This window comes from Hemitrygon akajei, chromosome 3, assembly GCF_048418815.1.
Source record: "Hemitrygon akajei chromosome 3, sHemAka1.3, whole genome shotgun sequence".
In the NCBI taxonomy this organism is placed as follows: Eukaryota; Metazoa; Chordata; class Chondrichthyes; order Myliobatiformes; family Dasyatidae; genus Hemitrygon; species Hemitrygon akajei.
The window spans coordinates 168335179-168348491 of record NC_133126.1 but is presented as its reverse complement, the minus strand read 5'-3'; the positions used below and the strand labels follow the sequence as shown (position 1 = coordinate 168348491).

General features: G+C 39.9%; 1 protein-coding gene across 3 annotated transcripts in view; it reads right to left on the bottom strand.

Annotated features, from left to right (window-relative positions):
• LOC140725601 (coiled-coil domain-containing protein 39-like) overlaps positions 1-13313 on the bottom strand; it is a 121696-nt gene that overhangs the window by 11388 nt on the left and 96995 nt on the right. For all 3 annotated transcript variants that reach the window (XM_073041255.1, XM_073041256.1, XM_073041257.1), the window contains one exon: positions 1517-1657. In XM_073041255.1, coding sequence (XP_072897356.1) covers positions 1517-1657 — 141 coding nt within the window. The remainder of the gene's footprint in view (positions 1-1516; positions 1658-13313) is intronic.

Below are 13313 nucleotides of genomic sequence, written 5' to 3'. Positions count from 1 at the left end.
GAGTTAATGCAGCTATTAACTTGTGATGCAAGAAAGCACTGAATGAAGTGTATGTTTAAAGATATTAGTCAGATAATGTCTGTGGATGTTATCAATCCCACACTACCCATTTTTGTCACTACAGATGCTGCCTGATCTGCTCAGTAATTTCTAACATATCACATTTTATGACTTGCAGGCATTCTTTTTTGCATTTGAGATTTAGTAAAGCTATTTGGAAGCTGCTCATGTTTCATATTTTCTGAATTTTTCTACTTGAGTGGTCCCTGACAATAATTAAGATATTTTCAACTGTTTACTGAATAGTAAATATTGTATTATATAAGAAACTAGGTTAAAAGAAAAAAATAGCAAAAATATGAAAATGGTTAATGCCATAAATCCCATACTCAGCAACATCAGTGACAACAAATAGAATGTTTGGGTTGGCATGCTTGATTTGATAGTTGTTGTAGAATACACCTTCTGGTGCTACTTGGACATGTCTTCAGTGATGAACCCAGGGTTGTAGGATGTTTCGGGTCTTTAATCATCAGACACCCTCGCCTGGGCAACCCAGCCGGGGGCAGTGATCAGTCCCTGACTTGTGTCCAAGTGGCGCACTAATCTACGGATTCCCCTTCTGGATCCACAGCCACTGTGAGGCCTTTTCAGAAGCCTCCAGAATGTTCTTGGTAGCTCTAATACAGTGCAGTCCTTTTACTTCAAGGAGTTTAAGAGTCAAAAGCTTATGAACTTTATTTGTTAATTGTTTCTGTCTCCAGAAATGCATCCTGACTTGCTGAGTGTTTGCAGTATTTTCAGTTTTATACTTGATGGAATCAATAACCTATTTTGATTTCATCAAGCTAAAACCTTTGTAAATATTAAAAAATTTGGACCAGAATCTCCTGCCAACTATGCTTCTTGCTCAACTCGTGGGCAATTACAAACTGAAGACCTACTAAAGCAATTTCTATACCCAAACTCACCCACTCTTCAAAGTTGACAGACTACAGGGCAGCATGGTCTTACATGTTGTAATTCATGTACTGTGAAGGTGGTAGGATAAAAACAATATCTACCTGTGTATTATCTACTGTTACAATTCAGACCATATTGGGCATTGGGAAAGAGTCAAGAACTTGTTGAAATTAAGCAGAATAAGGAATTAATATTGATTAAAATGTTCATTTAAAAGTAAATGCAGAATGTAAATTTATGTAAAACATCTCTTCTATTCATCTACCTGTGCAGGCTTTTCAAGTGGGTTTCTCAATAGTTGAAGAATTGCAGCAGAGTTTGCACAGTAGCATATGGAGTTTAATGTTGGCATGCTGTTGGGAAATGCATTTGAATGCAATCACCCTCAAAGACTGTGGCCAGTAAATTCAGAATTCAAATTGTGAACTTAATCAATGGCATACTATATAAGGAACTTTAAGGAATACTGATTTGTACAATAGTTTACAAATGCAAAAGTGGATTGTAAGAATCAAACTATTCTATAAAAACACTAATATTTATGTGTACATACGTGTTTGGTCACCCTTTCCAGTTTGACTTTCTGATCATCCAGTTCCTTTATGAGATGAACAGTTTTATCTTGTTTTTCTTGAGAAACTATCTGCAGTGTTGATTCTTCCTTCAGCAAGGTATCTAAGGTGTTTGTCATACACTAAGGAAAAAAACAACAAAGTTTTGTTTCATTCTGGAACGTGAATGTATAGGGAACAATAATTTAAAATGCCTTTTCTGATCTTTAGTATATATTTTTATTTGAAAAACCTTTATTCAAATCATAAGCACATAATACAGCATATCAACGTCTTCATTTTCATAGCAATTCATGCTATTTCCATAAATGAAAACATTGCAGATGCAAAAAATCTGAAATAAGAAAATAGTCAGGCTGCATCCATGGTAAAGGAAACAACTTAAATGTTTCAAGCGGAAGATTGTAATATCGTAAGTTAATTTCAAATTTCAGGAACAATAGGAGGAAGCTTACCTTTAATAGGGTGGGACTAAGACTAGGAAAAAACTTCAGATGAAATCATCTTCAATCGCAGCTCCTCCCAATCACGAGACAATAGGAGCTACTGATGAAGGGAACAATAGGATTTGTTCGGAGCTGCTAAAAAACCTCGCTTTCATTGTGATTGGTTTTGGTCACACTCACTCATCAATTTGTGAACTAAAATGAGTCCAAGCAGAAAATGGCATTTTGCCCTTGCATATGGAGACTTTGACCTGCTGTTTGCAATCATCAGTCTGATACATGAGTGAATCTTTCCTGTTGGACTTGGCTGAAGGCTTTATGTGACATACAAACAAGTTAGGAGGCTCTACAGCTGTGTCTTACGCCAGTTTTGATCTGGAAGCTTTCTACCTCCAATCCATTGAATACCATTGTGGAGGTGATGCCGAATCCAATACTTCTTTCCTTTCTAAACCCCATTTTGAATGCGCAAACTTCATAGGTGTATGTAAGATTCTGTCAAATGCTTCCTTCTGAACCAAGTTGACCAGGTAAGCGTTCACACTTGTCCTGTATCAGTATCATCAGCAGTAAGGCAAGGCTTTTGGCAGTCATCTTAACCAACACAGCAGAGGTCTGGCCCAGATGAATCACCAAGCTCAGAAAAAATGTTGACTTGATTGGCAAAAACCTCGGACAGAACCTTGAAATCTGTATTTAACTCTGAGATGGGTTGCTGATTAATTATTTCTTCCCTCTTCTGTTCTCTTGTACAAGAAGGTGTTGATGCCCATCCTTCATGAATTCTAATATGCTGGCATTTTCCAACAACTCTGGGCCAAAAGAGTCCCATGGAGCCAAATACAATTCAACTGGCATACGGTTACTTCCAGGAGTTTTGCATGCCTAAAAATGGCTACGCTTGTCAACTCATCTGGGATTAATGGTTGTTCACAAGTCTTCTAAAACCTCTAAATTAGAAAACATAAGCTCTGTGGGATTGTAATGCCAGTGTCTTTTCGAAGATGTAACCTGGCACTGAATGATTTTCAGATTCTTAATATATCAGGCTGTGGGGATGTTACTGGTATATCATCCTCTTTAGGCTTTGAATCATAAATCTTCCCATGAACCTATTTTTGAAATAGTAGGAGTCATGTCTAAACAATCTTAGAGACTTTTTCAAGGAAGTTACCAGGAAAGTAGATGAAGGCAAGGCAGTGGATGTTGACTACATGGACTTTAGCAAGGCTTTTGCCAAGGTCCCGCATAGGAGGTTAGTAAAATAGGTTCAGTCAAATCGCATTCAAGATGAGATAGTCAATTGGATTTGATGTTGGCGTCACAAGGTAAGTCAGAGAATGGTAGTAGACTGGAGGCCTGTGATTAGTGGTTTTTTGCAGGGATCAATGATGTCCATTGTTTGTCATTTATATCAATGATCTGGATAATAATTTTGTAAACTGGATCAGCAAATTTGTGGATGACACCAAGACTGGGGGTGAAATGGTCAGCAAGGAAGACCATCAAAGCCTGCAGTGTGATCTGGACCAGCAGCGAAAATGGCAGATGGAATTTAATTAGAATAGTGTGAGGCGTTGCACTTTGGGAGGACAAACCAGAGTAGGATTTACATAGTGAGCAGTACAGTAAAACAGTGGAATCTAGGAATACAGATCCATAATTCATTCAAAGTTGCATTACTGGTAGATAGGGTCGTAAAGAGAGCTTTTGACACATTAGCATTCATATATCAAAGTATGGAGTACAGGAGTTGGGATGTTTTGTTGAAATTGTATAAGATTTTGGTGAGGCCTAATTTGGTGTATTTTGTGCAGTTTCGTCACCTACCTACTGAAAATATGTCAATAAGATTGAAAGAGAGCAGAGAAAATTTACAAGGATTTTGCCAGGACTTGAGGACATGAGCTTTCAGTACAGGTTAAATACATTAGGTCTTTATTCACTAGAATAGTGTAGAAAAATGAGGGGAGATTTGGTAGAGGTATACAAAATTATGAGGGGTATACTGTAGATTGGGTAAATGCAAGCACTTTTTTCCACTGAAGTTGGATGAGGTCATGGGTTAAGGATGAAAGGCGAAATGTTTAAAGGGAACATGAGGGGGACTTCTTCACTCAGAGGATTGTGAAAGTCTGGAATGAGCTGCAGGTTTGATTTCAACATTTTAGAGATATTTGGATAGGTACATGGATGGGAAGGGTATAGAGGGCTATGGTCCAGCTGCAGGTCAATGGGTCTAGGCAGATTAATAGTTCAGTATGTACTAGATGGGTCAAAAGGCCTGTTTCTGTGCTGCAATGTTCTATGACTATGAGATCATGTCTCATCCTATCCAGAATCTGGATCAGAAGATGATGTTGGGGGATTCTGAGGAAAGGAATGAGACTCATGGGGTCTTTACCTCTGGGTGGTACTCCTCAACTTCCATCCCTAACTACCAGGAGAAGACCGCACATTCTTTCCTGAAGTTGGGATATTTCTTGATTTCCGCTCCATTTCATCCTTAAGAATGAACAATCCCTTGATATTCACCTTGGTTTCTCTTCTCCTGTGCCTTGGGGAATCAAATAGTGGCTTCACACTTCTCCAAATTGCATTCTCCCTCTTGAATTGAAACTCTAGGATTAGCAATGATATTTAATATTCCTCTGCATCACTTGTGGTCTTTGTTCAAGCAACAAGCAACCAATAAGAATATGCATACAAAACGCTGGAGGAACTTGGCAGGTCAGGCAGCATCTATGGAAATTTTTAAAAAATGTCTACAATTCAGGCCGAGACCCTTCATCAGGATTAACCAACAGGAGTAATTGTTTTGATGGGTTTAACAGTGTTTCTTTTTGGATATACTCCAGCTGCTATCTTAAGTTCTGGAGGACCACATAATGTTGGGGGAAGAGAGTTTTTTAACTGATCTCTGGTTTCCTCTATTCTGTTTTTTTAACCTTGCCTTTATTTGAATATAGAGAATAGTTATGAATTTATGCTCTAAGTTTAACTATGTTACCAGTTTTTTTCTCAAAGAATTCTTTATGATGACATTACTGATTAATCTCAACACAATGAAGGTATTTGAAAACGGTAACATTTTCAAAATACAGTTTAATATTGTAAGTTGGTTTTTATTCTTATGTTTAAAGGTCATTGACTTAAATCTAAACTCTAATCATCCGGAAGCAGTTTCAGCGACAGGTTACTATCGATGCAATGCTCCTCAGACAGGATGAAGAGGTCAATACTCCCCAATGCCATTAGGCTTTACAATTCTACCGCCAGGACTTAAGAACTTTTTAAAAGCTATTATTAATGCTTTTTGAGATAGTGATTTAGATGCATATCATATTTTTTTTACTGAGTTAAGTATTGTATGTAAGTAGTTTTGCTACAACAAGTGTATGGGACATTGGAAAAAAAGTTGAATTTCCCCATGGGGATGAATAAAGTATCTATCTATCTATCTATCTATCTATCCCTGCTGAAAATCTTTATAGAACATAGAAACATAGAACATAGAAAACCTACAGCACAATACAGGCCCTCCAGCCCTTAAAGCTGTGCCAAACATGTCTCTACCTTAGAACTACCTAGGCTTACCCATAGCACTCTATTTTTCTAAGCTCCACGTATCCATCCAGGAGTCTCTAAAAAGACCCTATTGTTTCTGACTCCACTGCCGCCCCCGGCAGCCTATTCCACACACTCACCACTCTTTGTGTAAAAAACTTCACAAGATCACAAGACAAAGGAGCAGAAGTAGGCCATTCGGCCCATTGAGTTTGCTGCACCACTCCACCATGAGCTAAACTATTCTCCCGTCTAGTTCTAATTTCTGGCTTTTTTCCCATATCCCTTGATACCCTGACTAATTAGATACCTGTCAATCTCCTCCTTAAAAACCCTCAATGATTGGGCCTCCACAGCTGTATGTGGCAACGAATTCCATAAATCCACAACCCTCTGGCTAAAAAAATTTCTCCTCATCTCTGTTTTAAATGGGTACCCTCTAATTCTAAGACTATGACCTCTTGTCCTGGACTCACTCACCAAGGGAAACAGCCTTTCCACATCTACTCTATCCAACCCTTTCAACATTCGAAATGTTTCTATGAGATCCCCTCATTCTTCTATACTCTAATGAATACAATCCAAGAGCTGACAAACACTCCTCATATGTTAGTCCCTGCATTCCAGGAATCATCCTCGTGAATCTTCTCTGAACTCTCTCCAACATTAGCACATTCTTTCTAAGATAGAGGGCCCAAAACTGCACACAGTATTCCAAATGGGGTCTCACCAGTGCCCCATAGAGCCTCATCAACACCTCCTTACTTTTATACACTATTCCTCTTGAAATGAATGCCAACATAGCATTTGCTTTCCTTACTGCCGATCCAACCTGGTGGTTAACCTTTAGGGTATCCTGCACTAGGACTTCCAAGTCCCTTTGCATTTCCGATTTTTGAATTTTCTCCCCATCTAAATAATAATCTGCCTGATGTTTCTTCTTCCAAAATGTACAACTGTACATTTCTCAACATTATATCTCATCTGCCATTTTTTTGCCCACTCTCCTAAATTGACCAAGTCTCTCTGCAACCTTTCCGTTTCTTCAATACTTCCTGCTCCTCCACCTATCTTGGTGTCATCCGCAAACTTAGCCACAAAACCATTTAATCCATGATCTAAATAATCGATATACAGTGTAAAAAGAAGAGGCCCCAACACCGACCCCTGCGGAACACCACTAGTAACTGGCAACCAACCAGAATAGGATCCCTGTATTCCCACTCTTTGCTTTCTGCCTATCAGCCAATGCTCCACCCATTCCAATCTTTCCTGTAATTCCATGGGCCCTCATCTTATTAAGCAGCCTCTTATACGGCACCTTATCAAAGGCCTTTTGAAAATCCAAATACACAACATCCACAGCCTCTCCCTTGTCAATCTCATTCGAGATGACCTCAAAAAATTACAATAGGCTGGTGAGGCAGGACCTTCCCTTCATGAAAGCATGAAGGGTCTGGCTTGGGCCTATTTTGTCATACACCTCAAGGTAATTCATAACCTCATCCTTGAGGATCAACTCCAATAATTTTCCAACTACCGATGTCAGACTAATAGGTCTGTAATTTTCTTTTTGCTGCCTCCCCCTTTCTTAAACAATGGAACTACATTTGTGACCTTCTGGTCCTCCGGAACCGTGGCAGAGTCTACTGATTCCTGGAAGATTATTTCCAATGCCTCCACAATCTCCAAAGCCACCTCCTTCAGAACCCATGGCGGCACTTCATCCGGTCCGGAAGACTTATCTATCCTTAGTCCATTTAGCTTCTCAAGCACTTTCTCTCTAGTAATCTTGACTGTACCTAATTCTATTCCCTGAGACCTCTGGCTATCAGGTATGTTGCTAATGTCTTCCACTGTGAAGACTGATGCAAAATACTCATTTAGTTCCTCTGCCATCTCTTTGTTACCCATTATAATTTCTCCAGCGTCATTTTCAATAGGTCCTATATCTACCTGTGTCACTCTTTTACTCTTCATATATTTAAAAAAACTCTTAGTGTCCTTTTTTATGTTAATTGACAATTTTCTTTCATAATTCATCTTTTCTTTCCTAATGACTTTCTTAGTTTCCTTCTGTAAATTTTTAAAATTCATCCAGTCCTCAGTTTTCCCACTAATTTTTGCTTCCTTGTACACTGCCTCTTTTGCTTTTGTTTTAGCCTTAACTTCTCTCATTAGCCACATTTGTGTCATTTTTCCTTTTATGATTTTCTTTTTTCTTGGAATATATTTTTCCTGCACTTTCCTTATTTCTTGTAGGAATTTCATCCAATTCTGCTCTACTGTCCCTCCATTTAGCTTACTTTTCCAATCAACTTGGGCCAGTTCCTCTCTCATACTACTGTAATTTCCTTTGTTCCACTGAAATATTGATATACCTGATACTTGCTTCTCCTTTTCAAATTTGAAACTGAACTCGATCATATTATGATCACTATTTCCAAGGGGTTCCATTACCTCTAGCTCCCTAATCGCCTCAGGCTCATTACACAGCACCCAATCCAAAACAGCCGATCCCCTGGTGGGCTTATGGACAAGCTGCTCCAAAAAGCCATCCCGTAGGCATTCTACAAACTCCCTCTCCTGAGATCCAGTATCTTCCTGACTTTCCCAATTCACTTTCATATTAAAATCTCCATAATTATCTTGACATTTTCCTTCTGACACACTTTTTCTATTTCCAGCTGTAACTTGTAGTCCACATCCCGGCTGCTGTTTGGAGGCCTGTATATAACTGCTATTAGTGTCTTTTTATCCTTGCCATTTCTTAACTTGACCCATAGGGATTCTACTTCTTCTGATCCTATGTCCCTTTTTTCTAGTGATTTGATATCATTGCTTACCATCAGGGCCACGCCACCCCCTTTACCTACCTTCCTACCTTTCCTGTACACGGTGTATCCTTGAACATTTAGCTCACAATCACATCCATCATTCAGCCATGATTCAGTGATGGCCACTATGTCATATCTTTTAACCTGCAGCTGTACAACAGGGTCATCCACTTTATTTCTAATGCTGTGGGCATTTAAGTATAGTACACTTAGATCAGTATCTGTTACTGATTTTGCTATATTTCTATCGCACAGCAAATTATCCTGTCTATTCACCTGCTTGTCTTTCTTGCCATCTTTGCTGCACAGTATCCTTAACTTATTTCTATTTTCCTCTTCCTCGACCCTAACACCCTGGTTTCCTTCCCTGATCCCTTACCACTGACATCTCTGTACCTACTTCCAAGCACCTTAAAACTATACCCTCTTGTGCTAGCCATTTCAGCCCTGGGAAAAGGCCTCTGACTATCCACACAATCATTGCCTCTCATCATCTTATACACCTCTATCAGGTCACCTCTCATCCTCCGCCATTCCAAGGAGAAAAGGCCGAGTTCATTCAACCTATTCTCATAAGGCATGCTCCCCAATCCAGGGAGCATCCTTGTAAATCTCCTCTGCAGCCTTTCTATGGTTTCCACGTCCTTCCTGGTGTGAGGCGACCAGAACTGAGCACAGTACTCCAAGTGGTCCTACAGGACCAGGGTACTATATAGCTGCAACATTACCTCTCAGCTCTTAAACTCAATCCCACGACTGATGAAGGCCAATGCACCGTATGCCTTCTTAACCACAGAGTCAACCTGCGTAGCAGCTTTGAGTGTCTTATAGACTCGGACTCCAAGATCCCTCTGATCCTCCACACTGCCAAGAGTCTTGCCATTAATGTTATATTCTGCCATCATATTTGACCTACCAAAATGAACCACCTCACACTTAACTGGATTGAACTCCATCTGCCACTTCTCAGCCCAAACTTGCAACCTATCAGTGTCCCGCTGTAACCTCTGACAGCCCTCCACACTATCCACAACACTCCCAATCTTTCTATCATCAGCAAATTTACTAACCCATCCCTCCACTTCCTCATCCAGATCATTTATAAAAATCACAAAGAGTAGGGGTCCCAGAACAGTTCCCTGAGGCACACCACTGGTCACTGGCCTCCATGCAGAATATGACTTATGTACAACCATTCTTTGCCTTCTGTGGGCAAGCCTGTTCTGGATCCACAAAGCAATGTCCCCTTGGATCCCATGCCTCCTTACTTTCTCAATAAGCCTTGCATGGGGTACCTTATCAAATGCCTTGCTGAAATCCATATACACTACATCTAAGGCTCTAGCTTCATCAATGTGTTTAGTCATATCCTCAAAAAATGCAATCAGGCTCGTAAGGCACGACCTGCCTTTGAAAAGCCATGCTGACTGTTCCTAATCATATCATGCCTCTCCAAATGTTCATAAATCCTGCCTCTCAGGATCTCCTCCATCAACTTACCAACCACTGAAGTAAGACTTACTGGTCTATAACTTCCTGAGTTATCCCTACTCCCTTTCTTGAATAAGGGAACAACATCTGCAACACTCTGGAACCTCTCCAGTCTTCATTGATGATGCAAAGATCATCGCCAGAGGCTCAGCAATCTCCTCCCTCGCTTCCCACGGTAGCCTGGGGTACATCCCGTCTAGTCCCGGTGACTTATCCAACTTGATACTTTCCAAAAGCTCCAGCACATCCTCTTCCATAATATCTACATGCTCAAGCTTTTCAGTCTGCTGCAAGTCATCCCTACAATCACCAAAATCCTTTTCCGTAGTGAATACCAAAGCAAAGTATTCATTAAGTACCTCTGCCATCTCCTCCAGTTCCATACACACTTTTCCACTGTCACACTTGATTAGTCCTATTCTCTCACGTCTTATCCTCTTGCTTTTCACATACTTGTAGAATGGCTTGGAGTTTTCCTTAATCCTGTCCGCAAGGCCTTCTCATGGCCCCTTCTGGCTCTCCTAATTTCATTCTTAAGCTCCTTCCTGCTAGCCTTATAATCTTCTAGATCTCTATCAATTACCTAGTTTTTTTTAACCTTTCGTAAGCTCTTCTTTTTTGAACCTTTATAAGCTCTTCTATCCTTTTCAATTGTTGCTGAAAAGTTTAGACCAGTATATCTGGAATTGATGGATTGGTTAATAAGATTGCAATGAAGACTAGAGTTGATGATTTTGATATTTTGAATCACTATCTGGAGACATTTCTAATCATTTAGTACTGGATGTCATATGGACTGTTTGATCAATTAGAGAAATCAGAAGGGGTTTTGATGAGCAGAGGCAAATGGGGCAGCATGAAGCAACCTGTTCAGAGAAAATGAGAACAGGCCAGTCAACCCTCTGAAAACATGCCAGATTAGAAGGCAATAAAGAAACTAGGTGAATGTAATCTCATACTACTTGGCAATAGTAATGAAACAATGAAGGAATATATTTTGGTCAAATGCATCAGTAACTTTTTGGTAGTAACCTATGATATAATTTATCATGTTGATAAAAGCCATTTCAGTGTTGTGGCAAGACTGGATACCTAACTGGACATTGTCAAAAATGAGATACTGCAAATTAAGCACAGATTTGGGATAGCAAATTAAAAAGATGGTAGAAAAGCTAAAAGAACAAATTTCAGGTCAAGGACAGAGAGAGCCTTACAGTGAGTCTTACGTGGTGAGCAATGTTCCCTCTAATTTGTGAAGACCAATGTGCGCCAAAGATCTTGAGCTGTGCAATATTTTGCCCAGTGACAACATGTATGCACTGAATTTTATATATTGAGGTATTCATTTTAACAGCTAGGAAAACACCGTCAATTAGACGTTTGATCTCGAGTTTGATAATTCTCCCTCTCATTCATCTGCACTTTCACAAAACATATTTAGCAAGCCTGTAGTGGATAATGTAGGATTTTCTTGCTGGTCCTTTTGCACACCATCCACACCATCCATATGAAACTTGCTTGCTAAATGACACTTCAAAAAATCTAGTTTCCAAATATCAATCCTCTTTCCACTTGCAAATTCTCCAGCAACTGTCGCATCTCGACAATATACGCAGATAGCACCAGTTTCTGTAGTGTACATAAATATTTCTTGTAGCTGTATGTTCCTGACCACGTTCCTGAGCTTTCGGTGTAGCAGTTTCTACTGTTTCATTAAGCAATTCTGCTTTAAATGAACTAGCAGTTCTTTTGTGTTTCACGCCCTTTGCTTCTTTGGAATTTGATATAGTGAATCAATAACTTCTTCAATAAAATCAGTATAAGCCAATTCTAAAATTGCAGACACCGTTCACATAAGAAACTGGAAAAGGAAATGTGATTGTGCACAATGACTTGACGCTGAAGTGAGATGTAAACTCAGTTCATTTTGATGTGCTTGTTGACAGAATTCTGTGTGGAGAACAAAGCCTCTAAGAATTCTTGGGCTTGTTGTTGCCAGGCTTGGCCTAGGTTAGTGACATTGGTCCAGTCGAATTGATGTGCTTCGCTGTCACAATGTACAGATATAAGGGAAAGTTAATCACGACAGCCAGTTGGTGTTCATGTACCCATGTTGATAGCTTCCCACTAGTCTGTCCAATATAATGCTTGTCATGTCATGTCATCAGTCCAGGGCCAGGGGCCAGTTCACACCTGATTACACGCATCAATGAGGACGATGTTAACCTACATAACGGTTGACTAGGCTACGTCCACACTAGACCGCATAATTTTGAAAACGCCGGTTTCACGTAAAAACGATAGGCATCCACACCAAGAGTTTTTGAAAATATCTCTGTCCACATTGAAACGGAGATTTCGGCAAATCTCCTTCTACTGTGCATGTGCAGGACACATCTACCGAAAACAAGTGACATGTTTGGTGTCGAATCTCGCCGTGAAAGAGTTGGTGCGTGTTTGTTCAGTTACAGACTAGAAAAACTTAAACAACGGACAGCTGTTGGCTCTCACGCAGGAGGACTTAAAACTAAAAAAAACAAATACTGGAGCATATGGAGGCAACCGACAGGGAGTTCAAGGACAGTATGACCCAGCTGACGACGAACACTGAAAAACTGACTAACTCTGTTGCATTAATAAAGCCCCTTGTTAAATGTATAAAACATGTCTGCATCAGTATTATCTTGTATTTTCATGCAATGTTACATTAGGCTGTTACACATCTATTGCCAGAGAAGTACTTGCATAAATAGGTAAACCACCTTCATACGAGCAAGGACAGAAACAGAGCAAAGTGAGTATACTTATTTATTCAGTAAGTTATGGGTCAAAGTATTTGGTGAGTGTATTTCTAACTCTTCTGGCTTCAGTCTCATTTCTGTCTGTTCTGAAATTGTTAGGTTGTGTTCAAGAAAATAATGAAATGGTGTGCTTCTGCCAGCACGTCATAACAGCGTTTTTAGATTTCTCCAGTTACCCCATCCACACTGCTCTGGCCAATCCGGTGGTTTCAAAATTACAAACCCTGGAGAGTATTTTAGAAAAGCTCCATTTTTAGTGGACGAAAACGCCATTTTAGTGTGGATGGAGGGTCAAAATGAAGAGAAAATGCTTCGGTTACGGATTTACCCAGTGTCGTGTGGACGTAGCCTAACACAGCCCGGACAACAATTATCACCTAATCAGATTTTAACGAATCAATCGCGAATTCCATAATCGGTAACCAATAGAAATAGCACATATACACACACACAAACACACCAATCACAGGACACAAAAAAGATGAACAATGTAGATTACCAACATTTCATTCAAAGTTGCACTGCTGATGTTGCCTAGCTGGGTAACAAAATGTCTGCAAGCCAGCTCGGCGAGCTACTCAACAACAACAGGATGGTGCATATGGAATGAGCTGCCAAAGAATAGAGTTAGGGCAA